This window comes from Littorina saxatilis, linkage group LG9, assembly GCF_037325665.1.
Source record: "Littorina saxatilis isolate snail1 linkage group LG9, US_GU_Lsax_2.0, whole genome shotgun sequence".
NCBI classification, from domain to species: domain Eukaryota; kingdom Metazoa; phylum Mollusca; class Gastropoda; order Littorinimorpha; family Littorinidae; genus Littorina; species Littorina saxatilis.
The window spans coordinates 37,351,894-37,372,627 of NC_090253.1; the positions used below are offsets into that span (position 1 = coordinate 37,351,894).

Here is a 20,734-nt window from a genome sequence, read left to right on the forward strand (position 1 = left end):
TGAGACTTTTGCTGTGAATTTGGGTTCTTTATCGTGCGCACGCGTGCACACGGGAGTGTTCGGACACCGAGGAGAGTCTGTACAAAGTTGACTCTGAGAAATAGATTTCTAAAGAAGAAAGAGCGTCCCCCACAAAACAACAACAACAACAACAACAACAACAACAACAACAACAACAACCGCGTTTCGAAAGCAACTTTAGAAAGTAAACTACACTATAAGCCACATTGAGCTTACAACTTAGGATCCGATCCAACGATGCGCAGCACACCGATGGCAATCCTCTTGTGAAGATTCCACTCCTCCACCGCCACAGCCAGGATCAGTCCGCCCAGAAACAGCATACTCGTGTCCTGAAACCAAGTCTTGACAATATCAGTCCGCCCAGAAACAGCATACTCGTGTCCTGAAACCAAGTCCTGACAATATCAGTCCGCCCAGAAACAGCATAGTTAGGCCTACTTGTGTCTTGAAACCAAGTCGTGCCAATATCAGTCCGCCTAGAAACAGCATACTCGTGTTCTGAAACCAAGTCGTGATAATATCAGTCCGCCTAGAAACAGCAGACTCGTGTCCTGAAATTGGATATTATTCTATTCCATTCTTATAGTGTATACCCTTCATTATTATTATTAGTAGTAGTAGTAGTAGTAGTAGTAGTAGTAGTAGTAGTAGTAGTATAATGCTTGATACTGACGCTGATGTAGCTCTTGCTGACGTCCTCGGCCACCTGGACGCCACACATAGTAGTAACAGGAGTAGTGGTAGTAGTAGTATATATTAGTAGTAGTAGTAGTAGTAGTAGTAGTAGTAGTAGTAGTAGTAGTAGTAGTAGTATAATGCTTGATACTGACGCTGATGTAGCTCTTGCTGACGTCCTGGGCCACCTGGACGCCACACATAGTAGTAACAGGAGTAGTGGTAGTAGTAGTAGTAGTAGTAGTAGTAGTAGTAGTAGTAGTAGTAGTAGTAGTAGTAGTAGTAGTAGTAGTAGTAGTAGTAGTAGTAGTATAATACTTGATACTGACGCTGATGTAGCTCTTGCTGACGTCCTGGGCCACCTGGACGCCACACATGGGGAACATGAAGATGGGGAGCAGGGCGGTGGCGGGGATGGGGATGGCCTCTGTCAGCCACATCACTGCCATCACCAGCACCACGTAGCCGCATCTCGCCTCCTGCAAACAGTCCGTTCATTTCAACCCGTTTAATGGCGAGGACTTTTCTTCTAAGAAACGGAGCTTGTCTGCCTGCATAGCGGCGGACAATAGACAGGTAAAAGGCCATTCGTAAAATAATATTTTAAAAATATTTTTGGTAAAAACAACCTAAAAGAAACACCAATTAGTGCACGTGGTAGATGCAACACACACACGCACAAGGAGAAGGAGAAGTGACCATACTGAGGGGTTTGAAATTAAATCTGCGACTTGAATGACCCTTCTGGGGATTAAAGGACCTAAGAAAAAGCCAAAATCAACGCAGCGGTAGGGGCAGTGATTGCTCATGACTATTCTAATTTCATGAATGCTTAATAAACAAAGGTCAAGCATGATCATTTGTAAAACAAATATGTATAAAAACTACATACACTAAATAAAAAAGAAAGACATTTGACACGAAGTCTTCCAAAAATGGAACAAGGGACTACAGTTGAGAGGGAATATTACAAGATAACAAAAACAATTTACTTACCAGAAAACAGCAACATGAATTCATATTTTCCTTTTTCTGGTGAGTACATTTTTGTTGTTATCCTGTACGAAGTCTTCCATTTGTGTCACCAAACGAATGAGTATTAATTACTAACCCTGTGCTCAGATAGAACCAGCGGCAGCAGAACGAGCAGCGCGAGGACGGTGATAATGGGGCCACGCAGCGCCCACAGCTGTTTGATCACGTGCACTGTCATCTTCCCCTTCTGTCACTCACTGCAACACATTTGACATAAACTTAGCCCTAGCTGACACTGGTCTGAGCAGAATGACGACGGTGATAATGGGGCCACGCAGCGCCCACAGCTGTTTGATCACGTGCACTGTCATCTTCCACCTTCTGTCACTCCCTGCAACACAGTTCACATGATGGTTGTCGTCCTGCTTTTTAAGACATGGTTTTTTTCTCCCAGAGTATTCAGTGGAGGTCTGAGAAAAGGGTGTGGGAGGAGGACTGGTCCTCTCTAGCACATTGGTGCAAAGGGGGGGGAGGGGGGGGGGGGGGCGGGCGTAGTTGGGTGAGTGCGGAATCAGGGCTGCCTTACCTGGACACAAAAGCCCTTATCTGGGAATGAAAGTAAAGAGTAAGGCAACGAACGCATTCTCATTCCAGGATGGTTGGTTAGCTGGTTGGTTATTATTGTTTATCGTCTCTTCAGCATGTTATCGCTATTCGAGACCGATGCAAGTTTGTTTCCTTTTTCAGTTCACATGGTAACTTCCATGCTTAAAACTATTTACAATCAGGTCTGTCATAATTGTAAAAAGGAAGGTTCTAAAACTTCATCACTTTAACATTTTGTACTTTAAATCTTGTTAAAAATCTTGATCTCTTTTATTAAAAATCTTGTCCGGGGGGACATTCCGGATCTCATTCCAAGGAATACATTGTGAAATCTTGTTAAACTTACTAATATGAAATAATTAAAGTGGCCTGTTTTTGTTTGTTTTGTTGTTGTTGAACTGTGACAAATGGATTGTACATAATTCAGTATTGGATGGTGTAAACAAATGTGTACAGATTGGCTAGCCATACTTGAAGTAGCACGACTGGACGGCGTGACCTATTTTTGTAAGGCGTATCTTCATTGGCTGCTGTGGCCAATGGGAGGAAAATAGGTTAGCCTTGTGGGGTGTGAAAGAGCAGAGCGTACTTGACAGTCGAGGAAGACAGACGTGTTTTGATGTCTCCGCGTTGGGCGATAACGCTGCTCCCCGAACACTGAGGTCTAACACCGAAAGACTAGTGTTGCGGACGAACCATGGGTGGTTCTAGGCTGTAAAGATACAGGTATTTATTGAATTGTATTTTGCTCAGTAATATTGACTGGTGAAATGACTGGGAGAGTCATGTTGTAAATTGGGCTGGAGAAGCGTGAGCCGCTGTGTCAGCCATTTTGAAAAGGAAGGTCGTATGTTCTTTTGGTAATGAAGTTACTTGAAAATGAGCTGGTGTAAATAATATATCCGCATAAGTTAGTGGACGGATAGTTGAATAGTATTGAGAAAGAATAGCAGTATTATTTCGTAGAAAAGTTTAGCTAAGAATTGAGACTTATGGTAGTCTAAACTTTTTACGCAGCACCCCGGTCAGAGTGAGGGATGGAACCACTTGACAGCGGGAGAGAGAGAGAGACGGGCATCCCCTCCTTGGCGCTACGAATTGATGTTTGATGAGCGCAGGGTTGTAACAGCGCTGGAGTACTGGAACGGGTGGAGCCGCACCTCATAGCCACCACGAGCAGTATTGCGTGGGTGGTATGGATTCCGGGTATGTACCCGCTAAAGTTTGTGGAGTCACTGAAAGTGTGAACTGCCACCGAAGGAACTTAATCATAAGATTGTGGAGTCACTGAATGTGTGAACTGCCACCGAAGAACCATAATCAGCGAGAAGATTGTGTGAGACGTAGACGTCGTCAATTTAAGTATTACGCGACAAGTGATGTGCGTAACATGACACTGTGGTAAACAGGAACCCTAAACGTTAGCAGAATTGTGTGGATCGAGAACATTCATCTAACGTGAGACAGTTAGTCTCCGACGTGTGTTAAGATATTATTCTTCTTATATATGAATGAACGTGATCTGTAGAATGCATGAGAAATAACATATTTGTATTGTTGTGTTGATGATTCATTACAGGTACGAGGGCAAAGGGCATTGAGAGTGTTTAGTCTTTGTGCTTTGTTTGAGTGTTGTGTGCGAGTAACAGTAGATAGTAAACAGAGTAGAGCACGCATATTTTCTATACACACACACACTTACCTGAAAATTCATCCGTAACATGAACTAAACACGGTCAGATGGATGCTGCAGCTACCACATGGCGTGCTAAACCCCTCAGGCAGGTTTCATAAGCCAGCAACACAGTCGGTGAACTGCAGTAGGCAGGTTTCATAAGCCAGCAACACAGTCGGTGAACTGCAGTCGAAGGAGTAAAATGCAGTAATCTCACTAAATCGGGGTCACGAAGAAGATTTCAGTCGGCCGACAGGTGCCTCTTTGCGCTTGGAGTTGCCCGATTACAGTACTGCCCTCAACGAACTCCGCGTTCGGACAGGGCCACAGACTGGTGACTTATAGTGGTGGTCCGACTGTTAGTGTAACGACCGCGAGTCCGTGACATTACTGTTGCTGAAAGAGAAGGCAGCAGGGTGTGTATGACGGCTTACTAGTGCCAAAACCTGGGGTTACCCATTATCACGTGATAATTACTAATTAACGCTGTCAGTTACTGTTTTCACCTGTTAGTTACTCATTTTCACGGGAAAATGACTAATTTTTTAGTTTTGGCACTAGCAATCCGTCAGGAAGTGAGCCAAAACTAAAAATTAGTAATTAACAGGTGAAAGTTAGTAATTATTCCGGGAAAATTAGTAATACTAATTTAGTAATAAACACGTGAAAATGGTAATTATCAAGGGAAAATTAGTAATTTTCCCTTGATAATTACAATTATGAGGTTTTGGCACTAGTAAGCCGTCATAGGTGTGGGCAAGAGTGATCGGACTGAGTCACAGCGGGATCGGCTATGCAACGCCAACACTGAACTTTTACCTAGAAGAATTTTCCAGTTGATTTCCGAAATCTACAGATAGATTAGCACACCTAGATAGCTATTTCCTAACATGCTTGTTCTTCTTCTTCTTCTTCTTCTTCTTCGTTCATGGGCTTAGACTCCCACGTTCACTCATGTTTTTAGCACGAGTGGATTTTTACGTGTATGACCGTTTTTACCCCGCCATTCAGGCAGCCTACGCCGATTTCGGGGGAGGCATGCTGGGTATTTTCGTGTTTCTATAACCCACCGAACTCTGACATGGATTACAGTATCTTTTCCGTGCGCACTTGGTCTCGTGCTTGCGTGTACACACGAAAGGGGTTAAGTCACTAGCAGGTCTGCACATGTATAAGTTTGACCTGGGAGATCGAAAAAATTCCTACTCTTAACCCACCAGGCGGCAGCAACCGGGATTCGAACTCACGACCTCCCGACTTTTTACTTGGTTAAAATCCACCGGTAGATTTTGGAAATCTCAATTTAATTCTGCATTTGGTTGGTTCGAGATAGAGAGAGAGGCATCGTCTTCCCCGTGGAAACGATGCGATTCACTGTCTCTGATCTGGCCAGGATTTTATAAGGAATAAGGCCTTCCCTCCGCTTGGATACATACCAAACATCAAAACTTGGATGCTGTCATTGCAGAGTGGAGTGTGTGTGCGTGTGTGGATGTGTGGTATCCTTGGCGGATTATGACATTATTCAGTTATTCTGCAGAAAAACCAAAATACTGGAGAAAAACCGTCTTTTCTGCAGCATTTCTGCATAATGTCATCTTTCGCCGAAGCAGCGTTTTTTTTCTGCAGCAAAACATTTTACTGCAGTAAAATTGAAATCAAGAATGCTGCAGTCTTTCGCGAGAGCAACGTCACTGTCTCTTCAGGTAGCCATCCCTCCTCAAAGGTGTAAGGGTCCGGATACACCTGAAATGCATAATAATAACAATGTAAACAAGGATATTTCATCAGATCTAGACAGACAGAGCTAGCCTATTCTAAAACCAATAACTCCCCTGTCAGGCAAGTAACTAGCCCACCAGAAAAATCAACTGGCACGGAATACCAAATCACAAAAAGTATGACTGTCACAGTTTTTTGCACAATTGAATTAGCGGTGGTATGGCTTGTTTTGCTATTTTGCAATGTTATTCATGCAAGTAGCTCATCGGCAGTGTTTATGACTTACGAAACCTGATAACACGACCAACAGTTTTGCACTCGACTCGATTTTCACTGGCCAGTAAGCCGAGCTGCCAGACGGTTTCTACTACCCTCACAGATTTTGTTACTCACCGACGATTTGGCCATCCCTCACCCAGAAAGCAACAGTACAACAGGTATTACTTAGTTAACAAAATAACATTAAAAAAACTCCTGTCATTCCAAGAAATAAGCATGATCAAATGCAACAGAAAATGTACAAGTCTAACCTGGTTATCCACAGAAAGCTTGCTCTTGTACTCATGTAGCAACCTGCGTTCTGCTTGCTCTGCGTCCTGGTCCACGGGAACGTTCGATTCAATCGCTGCATACACCCTGCACATTTTAAAAATGAAATCATTTGGAGAAAACAAATCAGAATCAAAGCATACCTCACTATCAGTATCACAGTATCAGGAAGATTTTTCAAATACATATATTTAAAAAAAAAAATTACTTCAGTAAAAAAACATTGCAGTTATTGAGTAAATAAAAACAATTTTCTTCACTTTATCAAAGTAACAAACTAACAACCCAACAGATTTTGTAATGAAAATGTGTCCTATAGAAGAGATTATATATGCGAGTTGTTCTTTGCTACTGGTGACAAGTGGGGGTCAGCTCACACGGACGCATTTTTCAATACAGTCTAGGGGAGAAACTGGTCACAAAGCACCCAGTACATGCCAGAGAGATAGGAGAATCGCCACAATCAAAGAAAATACCACAATCATTCAATAGATATGGAAATGTTGAGATTTACTGTGAAAATGCTAGCAAAAATGGCGACCAAAAACGGGAACGCACACTAGGAGTGTCTTTGCCGACTTACCTCCCGTTCTGTGTTGTTGATATAGTCGTGTCTCTGCTGTTTTTGTTTAAATAGTATCTAATAAAACTGATGCAGTTCTTGAAATGTTGCAAATTATTGTTGTCTTTGTGAAATGCGAGAGTGTTCTGAGGCGAAATCTGCATACGGCTCATGTCACACATAGGGTACCCCACTTCGATGATTTGTTGATCTTTGATGATTTGGCAACATAACTTCGCTAAATATTTGCTTCGAGTGTATCTCCCCGTTAACCATTTGAAAACGTCTTTTAACAAGACCATGTTTTGACAGCCCAGACGGGGAGGATCCTCGATAGCTCACAGGGTATATAATGTTTTCCGCCGTTTTTTTTAAAGAATCCTTTCAAATTTGCTATTTCAAAAGTACCCTATGACACGACTCGAGTGGCAAAGAACATTCTCTGCAATTCCTGCCTCAGTCCGTGCAGCCGTTTCGGGTCCTATCGTCATCATACAAATGTAACCGAGTGCCAATTTACTTTACCCTTTTCCCACCGAGCACAAACACTCAAAGCAACTGACACAAGTTATATTACCAGGTTCTTTTATTCCATAAGATGAAAAGGGGAATGTGTGGGATAACGGGGGTTTACTTTCAAATACAAAACTTTCAATGTATTACAACAGGACAAACAACTCCAAAAACAACGCTCTCAATTCTTCACTCTAAAACTATATTCTAAATTCTCCCTCTAAAGCTACACTTTAAAAACACACTAAAACCTTCCTCCAAACTACACTCTAAAACTCTACTCTAAATCCTCACTCTCCACTTTAACCCAAAAAAACACAATGAAACTCTAATCTAAAACAAACGAAATCTAAAAAAAAGAACCTAAAAACAATTCTTAAAAAAAACCAAATCTACAAAAACTCACTGAGCCCCTCTAACAAAAACTAGTCTACAGAACCCAGTCCACAAAAACCAGTCTACGAGAACCAGTCTACGAAAACTAATCTACGAGAACCAGTCTACAAAAACCAGTCTACGAGAACTAATCTACAAAATCCCCATCTACGAAAACCTAGCTAGAAAACCCATTTACAAAAACCTAGCTAAAATAACCCACTAAAAAACCCGTCTGCAAAAACCCCATCTAAAAAGAACTAACTGAATCTAACTACACCCCTCTAAAAAAGAACCCCGTCGCACACTCCGCCATCCTGCAAACCACAGAATGCACGCCGTAAGCATACGTAAACAACTCAACAATTTCAACTACCACAAACTAACTCTTTGAACAACAAAACACATCATTCCTATCAAATAACATACCTACAACACCGCTCTCCCAAACGGTCCCCCAAAGCATTCAACAAACAAAAGCCTTCCCAGACATTCAACTCACAAAACAGTCTTCATGAACATTCAAATAAATCCTCCCCCAAACAGCATACTCTTCTTCTCACTGCTTACCCATTTACAGAAAGAAAATTGTATTAACCTACCAGCAAAAGAATTCCTCACATCCCAAAGGATTTCAGCCTGTGACCAAACATGTCACACCGGGCGTCCAGAAAACACACGCACAAAAATATACGTTGTCTTTCTTCAGAATTCCAAGCAGAAAGAAAGTCTCAGTAGGTCCCAGGGCCCAACATTCCGCGTGCCTGCGTCACAAGATTAACACACGTTCGACTCGAGGGGTGTCGAGTACCTTTATTTTCTCTACTTGGTGTTTAACATCACCTTCAACTATTCAAAATTACATCGCGGCAGAGAAAAAAAGAGAGATGGAATAAAGTCACCCGTCAATTGTTTCCTGTTCACAAAAACATTAATCACAATTTTACTCCAAAAACTTATACCAAAAAACAATCGTTTTACCTATGCAAATTTAAGAATCGGCTCTTCCATCAGACCATTTCAATACCAAAAAAACACAGTCTCGGAAACCTTAGTGGATCCCCGATAGTACAGGGGTACCCGAGTTCACAAGTTCAAACGGATGTACACAAGTGCATGTGCACCGTAACTGTCGTCTGTCACAAGCTCACACAAACACACACACACACACACACACACACACACACACACACAAGAACCAGCTTTAAAAGTTAGATTATTTAAGAACCATGTGAACCAGTGATTTTTCTTATGTACATCAGATACTACAGTATTTCTGCTTTATGAAAAGCTATATATTTCAAAAACAAAACTAGAGATTTGAATTTTGACCACTTTTCGCCCTTTCTGTCACCAGTACTGAAGAACAACTCATATACATCCACTCTGTAACTGTGAACAGCTCAGATCATGGGTAATGTTAACACCTTCACATTTAAATGCTTATTTTATAGCCATCCATTGAATTGAGAAGAAAACAAAGCATACTAAACTGCTAAGCACGAATCAAACAATAAGAAAATAAAAAGAACCAACAGCATCGTTTTTTATGTGTGGGTAGTAAACACGTTTTATTTACAAAACACGGCGGAAAATGGCGACACATTTGTTGCACAGCGTCAGGTCACTTTCTTCAACCAAGGCCAGTGCTTTCATACATGACAAAGGAAAGCAAATATATGGCCTGAATAATAAAGTTATAGTGTTCCTTTGCGTGTCTGAGTGATAAACTGTTTTAACCAACTATCTTCTGAAACGTAATTGCACTCAGCAGATTTGTCTTCCGCTCATAACTTTCGTGTCACACGGTCTTTGCGACAAACAGATAGATCGCATTCTCGCAGAAAATCATTGACAACACAGACCAGTCATTTTTAGCATTGCATTTGGGAAGGGCTACTATTATAGTGTGTTTTAAGAAAGAAAAACATTATAGTATCGGCAGAACACGACCAAATGAGTTTTTGTGTCACAACGTTATGGGCGTGAGATTTGTTAAACTTTTTGTTCTCACACTGTTGCAAAATCATTGACAACACAGACAAGTCAGTTTTAGCATAGACATTGGGAAGGGCTACTATTATAGTGTGTTTTAGGAAAGAAAAACATTATAGTATCGGCAGAACACGACCAAATAAGTTGCGTTATGGGCGTGAGATTGTTTTTTTTCACACTGCAGATCATATCTCATAATATACTGAGTGGATCTTTATGAAATTTGATATGGATATTTTTGATTGGATTTTCTCATAGAAGGTTTTTTCCGTTTATTGATAGGACAGTTTGATGACGTCATATTTTATCGTTTGCCAAAAGGTCGAGGCAGCACTTTCACAGTTACAGTTTTTCATCAATTTGATCGAATTTCTTATCACACAATCTCAGATCTTGGCCGGATTATGGGATTGCATTTCAGCTTGGTCACTTAAAGTTTTGTTATTGAAATGTTTGTTCGAAATATGTCATTTTTTTACATTTTTAAAAACTAATATTTGAAACAGAAAATTTATATTGGTGTATTCCCTATTGCGTCCTGTATCTAAAACTATATAGTTTTGTTGTTTTGTATTGATAATTATGCTTAAAAATGAAGAAAACCGATAAATAACCACTATCTTTATTTATGAAAAAAGACACTTAAAAACAACTTCTATCTATTCCTTATCATTTTCTGATTCCAAATATATATAGTTTCATGGTGTTTGACGTTGAAAATATGCTCAAACTTAACAAACTCGGATCGTTGAATGGAAATTATACTTCCAAGCTCCAAAAGCACGTCATTTCAAGTGTGGAACACGCTCATGACGTCATACTGAAAGGTGATGAATTATGGCTTCACCTTGCGATGTTTCATTTCAAACATGGTAACATTTTTAAAGGGGTTTCTTTCTCAGATTTGTGTTTGCCCTCTGTCTGTCTCTCTATGTCTCCGTCTGTCTGACTGATTCAATTAAATGTGTAATTACTTAGTTTTGCAAAAGTCAAACTAAGTATGATATACCTAATTGATTCAGGTCTCTAAATTCTTATTGTAAAATTGTGAGTTTTATTCAAAACAAATTTAATTGGTGTTTTAAACTCAATAATGGGGCATGCTGTGATGAGTAGAAGAATGTGTGTTTACGAGCAGAAAAAAGCGCATCAAAGTCAAGAATCGTGTTTTTCTTTTTCTATTTTCACCTTGTAGTTTCATGCAGACACTAAGCAACAGTGTAGTACCACTTCCAGTGCAATATCTTGTACTTTAATTTTGACCATCTGTGTAACACTTTATTGACCCATGATCTGAGCTGTTCACAACTGTGAAACTGAAAGCAAAAGTGAAACTAGACCTAGACTACAACTGGTTCGACATCTTACTCAGTGCTGCAACGCAAGTGCAACGGCAAGACTTTATTTTTTTTAATCAGTATCGTACCTTGCTTTCTTCTACCCAAAACAATTAACAAGAAAAACATCTATAATAAATATCTACGCTTTCAGGGAAGGTAAAATGATGTCAAAGTTGCTTCCCCGTTTAGACTTCCAGTTCCAGTTGCATGTTGAATTTTAAAACATGAAATTTCCACTCACGTGGCAACAAGCTCATTAAAATTTCCTGTCGCATTCTTCTTTCGGATACTGAGAAAGTGTTTCAGTGATTCACTGCTCCAGAGTCGCAATTTGTCCAGAGAAACCTCGCTCAAATTTGGTTCAGCCATAGCACAGTGTAATAGTCGATTTTGTTCGAAAGGCTTGCGGGTAAGAAGTGCGCATGCGCGAGTCACGAAACACCCTTATGCTACACGCCTTCTGATTGGTACACTGCGGAACAAACTATTATACTATCCCAGGGGGCGACGAATACAAACCAGAAAAACCCGTTGCTTCGGCGAAAGATGACATTATGCAGAAATGCTGCAGAAAAGACAGTTTTTCTCCAGCATTTCTGTTTTTCTGCAGAATAACTGAATAATGCCAAAATGCTGAAGTAAAAGTGTAAACATGTTTTCTGCAGTAAAACAACATCATCGTTTTACTGCAGCATTCTTGATTTCAATTTTACTGCAATAAAACTGTTTTACTGCAGAAAAAAACGTTGCTCTCGCGAAAGATGACATTATGCAGAAATGCTGCAGAAAAGAACGGTTTTTCTCCAGCATTTCTGTTTTTCTGCAGAATAACTGAATAATGTCATAATCCGCCAAGGTGTGGGTGTGTGGATGTGCGTGTGTGTGTGTGTGTGTGTGTGTGTGTGTGTGTGTGTTTGTATGTGTGTGTGTGTGCGCCTGTGTGTGTGTGTGTGTGTGTATGTGTGTGTGTGTGTGTGTGTACTAGTGTGTACGTGTCTGTCGAGTCTTAGTCTGTACGCTGTGTGTGTGTGTGTGTGTGTGTGTGTGTGTGTGTGTGTGTGTGTGTGTGTGTGTGTGTGTGTGTGTGTGTTTGAGTCTTTGTCTGTACGCTTTGTCTGTGTGTGGATGATGTGCGACATTCAGTACAACTGTACTCCTCGCCCGGAAGGAATGTGCCTCTAGTTCTTGCCCGGACGTGGCATGGTGGCTCTGTGCGAAAGAAAGGGGCCGGGCTTAAAACGGCCCATATTTCATCTGCACCATTTCATCCAGTAAAATGTGCAAGGGTATCCAGTATCCGACAACATATTATTGGTTGCAAAAGGAGAGACGGATGTAAATAACATTCCAGCGCGTCCATTGAACAAAATGTAGGGCGGCAGACGTATTTTCCACGCACCCCTAGTTGCCCCTGTAATTCTGTGAGAAGGGCAACGCACGCATGCTTTTGTGCTAAATTGCAAGAGGTGCACAAGTATGGTTGCACATACTGGCCTAAAGTGCGCGTCCTACTTTTTTTTCTTACTTTCTTTCTTTATTCCTTTCTTCCTTCCTTTCTTTCTTTCTTTCTTTCTTTCTTTTCGTCCTTCCTTGCTCTCTTCGTAAGCACATCGATGTAACTCACGTACATGTACACACTACAGCCATTTTTTGCCATGATTAGACACAGAATATCAAGAAAAGCTTACTAATATAAAGTACACTGCACAAATCACATTTTTAAAACACCATTTTTTAAAAACACACAGCGAAGGCGCCGATACACGGATTTGCTGTGGATGATTGACGGTACGGCTTTTTATATGTCCGTCACAGATTTTGAACCCCGATAACTCGATACCATTGGATGTGGTCTGCCTATGATCATAAGACATAAGACATAAGACAAAAGATCATTTATTGTCCATACAATTGATTACAATAGATGGAAAATTGTGGTTCATCTGCTCTTAAAACAACCAAAACAACAGATGACAACAATCTTAAAAAACAAAAATAAGAACAATAAAACATTCGAAGTAAGAACACCCAAAATACTCCAGACAGGCACGTCCGCCACATCCATACTGCACACACACACACACACACACACACACACACACACACACACTCGTACGCACACTCTCGCGCACATGAGTTGCTGTTTAGAGATAGTAACCAATGCATCTATCACAATCCTAAAACGTATAGATGATAAAAACTCTTGGCCATAAATATAAACTAATCACTATGCCAGTTCGCTGACAAAGTGTTGTCGATGTCATTAACATACTTCGCATGGAAAGATGTGACAGTTATTCATAGCTTCTAGGGTGTGTGAGACCCAGATCTCTCTGTAATTAGGCGTGAAATTCCCCAATTTAATACGCCATCGGCTCAGCGGAATTGCTGCCACACACGAGCATTAGGGATTCCCAGTCACCATCTGCCTTTAGAACAGCCCTCAAAACACACATGTTTAAGTTAGACCTCTGAAGGAGATCCCATGATCGGTGAGTCATCGGCGCTGCCACGTGTATTATCTACTAAAGTGTGGCGTTCATGAGGATGTGTATGTGCCTGTGTGTGTTGTACCAGAATAACGTATGCGTACATGGAATGACATTGCGGGTTACCTGAACATTGACAATGACGAAAGAAAGATTGTGTGTGTGTGTGCGCGCGCGCGCGTGTGTGTGTGTGTGTGTGTGTGTGCGTGTGTGTGCGTGCGTGTGTGGGTGTGTGTGACCATGTTTGAATTTATTCGGATTTAGTTCTCTTTCCTTGTTTGTATTATGATTATGTAAGTGTAAAGCGCTCTGGGCTCGTCACCACGAGGTTTACGCGCTATATAAGTAATCGTTATTATTATTATTATTAAGCAGAGGAACAGATAGAGAAAGCTCGAAGGCTGTTGGCTTAACTCAAATCAAACAGCATACTTGAAAACGTGCTGATGTAGATTGGTGCAACATCAACAACATCATCACCACCACCACCACCATCGCAAACAGTTACAACAACAATAACACCAAGAAAAACAATAACAACACGTAAGAAGAAAAGGAAATAAGCCATAAGCCAACGGACAGACATAGAAAACAAAACAAACCTCTAAGTCAAATGGTTTTTTTTTTTACACCAACAGCAACAACAACAACAACAACAACAACAACAACAACAACAACAACAACAACAACAATGAACAGGAGCCCCAGTAGCTCAGTTGGTAGAGCACTGGACTTATGATCCGAGGGGCCGCAGCATTGAATCCGGGGCGGGACGGGACGGACACGGGTCAACTTTATGTGCAGACTCAGAGATGGTATTCATGTTCCACCCCCGTGTCACAACTGTGGCACGTAAAAGACCCAGGTCGTTCTGCCATAAGTGAAGGTGTCTGACTACACCTAAACGCGCATACACCTGGGTAGCGCGACTCTGTTGCTGCTAGCTTTCCACTGGGAGAAAGCAATTCGAATTTCTTAGCAATGGGACAATAAAGTAATAAACATGGTTTTTGTTTAAACAACAACAACAACAACAACAACAAACTTAAACAACAAAATAAACAACAGTAACATTAACAACAACAACATAAATAACAACATAAACAACAACAACATCCACAGCCTTGGTTTCCTCCATCAGCATTAAAACTGTTAAAGTGCTAGTTAAAAAGAAATTCAAGCCCCTTTAAGAGAAAAAACCTAAGCAACGAAACTTGAACCCTCTCTACCAGTTAAACATTTTTTCCAATGTTCAAGCCCCTTCATGTGAATAGAAGTGTGAAAGACAACTCTAAGGCAACTAAACTTGAAACCTCTCTTTGCTAGCGAACCCTTAAACGGAACATGTTACGACGAACGAAGAAAAGTTGTTGCTGTTTAAACTGAGGAAGGCCGTATTCCGCGTGTTCACAATATCTTGTCATAACATTGCGGATTGTATGTGCACATACAGCATTTCAAGTGTTCATATCCACGTGAAATGAAGCATGATACCAATGCCACATTTATATATAATGTAGTTCTCGCATGCGTGTACAAAAAAGAGAGGTCTAATTCAGTTACAATCCTCTTTGAAAAGAGCCTCGAAGTGACGAGGGCGCCTCGACAAGGTATACACATTGACATTTTTATTTGAAATGTTTGGATTCTTTTCTTTTCGTCCTGAAAATTATGTAAAGGGTTAGGAATAGAATATCATATAAATCAACGTCACAGTTGAAGGAGAGAAAATCAGTTCTGTTTCGTGAATAAAAGCTTGACGATGTAGTTTGATTCCATGTTTATATGTATGTGTGTGTGTGTGTGTGTGTGTGTGTGTGTGTGTGTGTGTGTGTGTGTGTGTGTGTGCGTGTGTGTGTGTGTGTGTGTGTGTGTGTGTGTGTGTGTGTGTGTGTGTGTGTGTGTGACACGCCCCGGCGCATTGTGAAGCGACAGGCCTGACTAACACCAGCAATCCATTATCTGCGCAAAAAGGAAACGTTGCGAGAAATAAGTTTCAGTTGACAACTGCGAGGGCCCCAAAGGGGGGGTATCATCACGATCACGGGAAGGGAAATTTTAGCTTTCACGATCACAGTTACCTTGATTTTTGTTTTCACGATCACAAACACCTTGACGAATAGAGGATCATAGAGTTATACAGCTGTGAAAAATGTACGTTGAAAATAAAATGATTTGCAATAATGCCCATCACGATCACGAACACAAATGACGATCACGATCACGAGACTTGATTTTTTTGTCATCACGGATCACGGGCAAAGTCCCATCACGATCACAGAAATGGAAATTTCGGCAATCACGGTCACAGAAAGGTCAAAAAACGCCAATCACGATCACGATTTTAAACCCTTTGGGGCCCTCAACTGCATTAACATATGCAATTCATTTAACAAAAATTATCTACAAAACGCAGATGAGCCCTTGTTTCTTGTGGTTGCACTAGCCCACGAATGTGTTCTCGTAGAAATGTGCTCGTTGCGTGCAAAAAGCCTCGACCGATCTGCGATGGTCGGTAATATAATTCAAAGGGATTTATGTTGTTATATTTAGAACAAAGGGAGCGACAACTGCTATTTGATCGTGCTTCACACAGCGGCATGAAAGAATTTGTGTCTTGTTGTCATTTCATTTCGTGAAAGCAAGAGTGAACATCTCTTTGCTCGAAGTGTTCAGTGGTGGGTACCAAACGTGGAAGAATAAAGTACTTCTCGTTCATTTATTGCTGCGACATTTGCTCCAGCAACAGACAATTATATAAATATACAAGCAAGGGCGTACGTTGGAATGCACGCTCACGCTAACGTACGCACGAACGCACGCACGCACGCGCGCACGTACGGACGCACGCACGCGAGCACGCACGTACGGACGCACGCACGCGAGCACGCACGTACGTACACACACACACACACACACACACACACACACACACACACACACACACACACACACAAAGTTATACACACAGACACAGACACAGACACAAACTCACACACACACACACACACACACACACATACATACACACACACACACACACACACACACACACACACACACACACACACACACATACACACTCACATGTGTTTACAGGTTCAGGGCCGGACCCAGGGGGGGGTTCCAGGGGTTCCGGAACCCCACCCCTGGAAAAAGCATGTACCTTGCTCATCTTGAACACAAGGCCAGTACTGTAACTGCAGTTACAGTACTGGCCTTGTGTTCAAGATGGTACCTTGCTTTGACTTTTACTAGTTTTAGCACCAAAACAATGCTGCTCTTAACCCTCAAAACAAGGCCCAGAATGCACCAGATTGCACAGATTTTAACCGTTTTTCAAAAATTTTCCGGGGGAGTATGCCCCCGGACCCCCCTAGTACGCGCGCCTGCTTTGCAGGCGCGCGCTTGTGGCTTCGCCACTTCGCTGATTTGCCCCCCCAAAAAAGGAGGAACCCCCCCCCCCCCCCCTTACAACTCATTTGGTCCGGCCCTGCAGGTTACTTTTCCGCAAAATCCGTTTGCCGTGTCGCAAGAAGTGCAAAATAGCCCACTCTTCAAATATTTTCAATTTTGTTGTTGTTACTTTTACTACCACTAACTATCACTTTTAAAGAATAAAGAAATAGAACTAGAGCACCACTAAAACAGCTTTGGTTTTTTTTAAAGAAGAAAAAAAATGAATTAGTCATTGATCTTATCTTAATAATGTACTTCTGAATAAAGGAATAAGACTAAAAAGCGAAGTACTTACCGCTTTACTAAGTGCGTCTTTTTCTCTAGTGTAGCTGGAACAAAGTGATGTTCAACGATAATTATATGACCGAAGTCATCCAGGTATCCAAACAACGAATACAACTTTGTGCCTGTCTGTCGGCTTCTTCTTTCTGTCTTCTTTCACTTGTTTCTTTAGTATTCGTCTCTGTTCCTTTCCACCCGTCCTTTGGTAGTTTCTCTTCCTAAACTGCCTGAATTTTCCGCAGACACGATTAACTCAAACAGAGATTGAGGCACCATGTACAACTTCCACCGCAACCGTCTCACATGCTTCTTTCTCCTCGGCGACATGAACTTGGTCTATGTTTTTATGTGTGTCTATGTGTGGTTGTGGTTTGAAAGGACGAAAAGTGTGAGAAAAGCCTGGGCCCGTATGCATGAGGAGGAAGTCAGCAACACTGGAAGTAGAGGCCTCTTTCGGAAGTGGGAACTCCTGAAGTTTAACTTTCCAACTGTTCACTATGCATGAACGCCGGAGTGGTGACTTCGAGAGTATTCGGTCAAGGTCGCAAAAATTGGGGGAATCCTAACTAGTACGCATGCGTTTGTTAACGGTAAGCTTGCCACCAGAAGAAACAAATCTCATCGCGAGTTCAAAAAGGTGAACGTTAGCGCGCTGTAGTACTAACACCGTTATCACTGTTGTTTTTTTGAATGGCTAAACGAAAGGGTCGGTTCAAACCTGTGATGATTGTCTTGGAATCGAATGACTGTCTATGACAAATGACTTTGTTAGCTTGAATGTTAGGAGAAGAGTAAATGATTATGTTGAATTTTTTTTAAATTTATTTAAATTTTTTTTTTTTATCTCAGCTGCTCGCTTCAACCCTTCTTTTTTTTCTTTTTTTTTGCGGGGAGTATCCCTCTTCATTAATCTGTTTTTCTTTTCTTTTTTTCTGCTTTTTATATCAATTTTTCTACTTTAAATGTACCTATATCGTTAACAATACTATTTCTAAATGTATTTTAAACACGCCCAAAAAACTTCCTTTACAGTAATTTTTAATAATCATATTATATTTACAAATCACTTTATCCTAAATGCATTTCCAAGTGAACATAATTTTGGGGCACAAAAAAAATCAGTATAATCAATTTTGTTCTCACAATAAGTACAACACTTACTTTGAACTTGTGTTTAATGATTTTATATCGGTAAAACTCTTTGTTGGACAAACATAGATTGGTTATAGGGAAACTTTGGGTTTGTTTGTTTGTTTGTTTGCTTAACGCCCAGCCGACCACGAAGGGCCATATCAGGGCGGTGCTGCTTTGACATATAACGTGCGCCACACACAAGACAGAAGTCGCAGCACAGGCTTCATGTCTCACCCAGTCACATTATTCTGACACCGGACCAACCAGTCCTAGCACTAACCCCATAATGCCAGACGCCAGGCGGAGCAGCCACTAGATTGCCAATTTTTAAAGTCTTAGGTATGACCCGGCCGGGGTTCGAACCCACGACTTCCCGATCACAGGGCGGACGCCTTACCACTAGGCCACCGTGCCGCTAAACTTTGGGTTACTGGTAAAGTTTAAAAGGAAGAACATTATGCAGTAGACCGTAAATAAGTAAGTTTAGTGACTTGTTCCTTATTTATTGGGGAAATGTCTGTCAAGAAGTTTAGAAAAGACAATTACTGTTCATCGGTGTTTTAATTGTTTTCCCTCGTTAATGTTTGATTACGATGGCGATGCATGGTTATGTACAGTTAAGAGTCAAGATTCGATTTTTTTTTGAAAGCATAGGACAGTTTCTTTACACGTTTAAAAAAAATTAACACAGAGGCAAAAACCGGTTGTTGCAGTCTGAATGCAATTGAGGTCTATTGAGAAAAAGGTTAATTAAAAAAATAAATTGTAGCTCCCAGCGGCACTTGAACCCAGAGCGTCGGATTGAAATTCCGAATCCGTAACCACTGCACTATGCTACTCGTCTAGAAAAAGCACTATGCAAAGATGTGTTATCAGTTATTCAGTCGTGGTAGTTTAAAAGCTCACCACCTTCGCCGAATGACTCGAGCACGTTTTTGTCGGTCAGCAAATGATCGTACTGTCGGTTTTGAGCCCCGCTGTTTCAAGCTTTTCACCTAAATTAAACAAGAATGTCACAGTTCCTGTCTATGGTGCAAGGTAGCCGACCGTCTTATTGTAGCCAAGTTACGACAGTTGCTCGATTGACGCATATCACTACTTCAATATTGTGTCTGAGCTCATTTCCCAATGAGCTGCCTTTAAAACCGGAATGTCATGCAATTGTAGCATGCGTTGGAGTTTTTTAGATGGGTAAGGACCTTTAAGATGCGATATCGTCGTATAAATGATGAAATTAACTTTGAAAGTGGGAACTTCGGAAGCAAAGTTGCCAGCTACTCGGTATGCACGAGCAAACTTGAACGCCGAAGTAGTGGCTTCGAGAGTCCTGAGGTCAAGGTCGAGGAAATTGGAGGAATCCCAATTAGTGCGCATGCGTTTGTAAACGGTAGGCTTGGCGACCAGAAGAAACAAATCTCATCGCGAGTTCGTAAATGGGCGAACGTTGATCGGGCTGTAGCTTTTACTATAGTTGTTGTATTTGACTGGTTGAACAAAATGGTCTGTTCAAAGCTGTGATGATTGTCTTGAAATTGAATGACTGTCTGTAATAGTGATTTTGTTTACCAGAATGTTGGGGAGAATAAAACTTTTTTTGTTTATGTGGTAGCGAAGTCGGTTATGTTAAACCTCTTTTTTTTTTTAATGATTGTGTATCGGTAAAACTGTTTGGTTAGAGCGAAAGTTTTGGGCTAGTGGTCAATTTAAAAAGGCAGAACTCAAGTTTTTGGGGGAATCAAGATATAAGGTGTAGTGAACAGAAGATATAAGTTCAGTAACTTTCATATTAATTGGGAAAATGTATGTCCAAATTTTTACAAAAGATAAATTGTTGTACTTAAGTGAGGCAAGTTCTTCTGTGCCCGTATGCTTATGGGGGAAGTTCGCGAAAACTCCCGAAGTTTTGAGTGACATCGGAAGAACTTGCCTCACTTTCGTATGCATGGGCCGGAAGAAGGGCTTACTTCGAAGCAAAGCGAGCAAGTAATTGATGGTAGTTTGCGACAACTTCCTACGTTTTGAGCGACATCGGAAGTACATCCTCAATTTCGCATGCATGGGACGGAAAAAGTGCTTACTTTTGAAGCAAGCGAGGAAGTAAGTGAGGGTAATTGTACTACAGCGAAACCCAGGAGTAAATACGCTGCTTCCAAAGTTTCTCAGTGCAAAATAGCAGGGCTTTTCTTCGGTTTTTCATATAAAACCGATCTAACGCAAATGAAAGTCCCAAAGAGAGAAAATAGAAAGAAAAGTCGTATCTCGTGCGTGCATTTCGTGTAAATGTCCCTAAATACAAACCTGAGTTGCCAGCTTTGAGTTTTGTTCGTTCTGGGTCACTGGCCACCACTCAAAATTTCAT

General features: G+C 41.2%; 1 protein-coding gene and 1 long non-coding RNA gene across 5 annotated transcripts in view; one reads left to right on the forward strand and one right to left on the reverse strand.

Annotated features, from left to right (window-relative positions):
• Positions 1-6,886, forward strand: part of LOC138975976 (uncharacterized) — a 37,578-nt gene extending 30,692 nt beyond the window's left edge. Inside the window, exon 2 of the long non-coding RNA XR_011458832.1 lies at positions 6,735-6,886. This is a non-coding gene — a long non-coding RNA (uncharacterized lncRNA). The remainder of the gene's footprint in view (positions 1-6,734) is intronic.
• LOC138975971 (Na(+)/citrate cotransporter-like) overlaps positions 1-20,734 on the reverse strand; it is a 48,818-nt gene that overhangs the window by 16,193 nt on the left and 11,891 nt on the right. Inside the window, exons 1-7 of one of the 4 annotated variants that reach the window (XM_070348747.1) lie at positions 8,279-8,816; positions 6,208-6,313; positions 5,392-5,701; positions 3,983-4,351; positions 1,811-1,931; positions 1,029-1,178; positions 238-353 (exon numbers count right to left, since the gene is read on the reverse strand). In XM_070348747.1, the coding sequence (XP_070204848.1) occupies positions 238-353; positions 1,029-1,178; positions 1,811-1,912 (368 nt within the window). In that variant the 5' untranslated portion in view covers positions 1,913-1,931; positions 3,983-4,351; positions 5,392-5,701; positions 6,208-6,313; positions 8,279-8,816. Of the gene's footprint in view, positions 1-237; positions 354-1,028; positions 1,179-1,810; positions 1,932-3,982; positions 4,352-5,391; positions 5,702-6,207; positions 6,314-8,278; positions 8,817-17,254; positions 17,596-20,734 lie in introns of those variants that run through there. The other 3 variants (XM_070348749.1, XM_070348748.1, XM_070348750.1) reach the window with 3 other exon arrangements.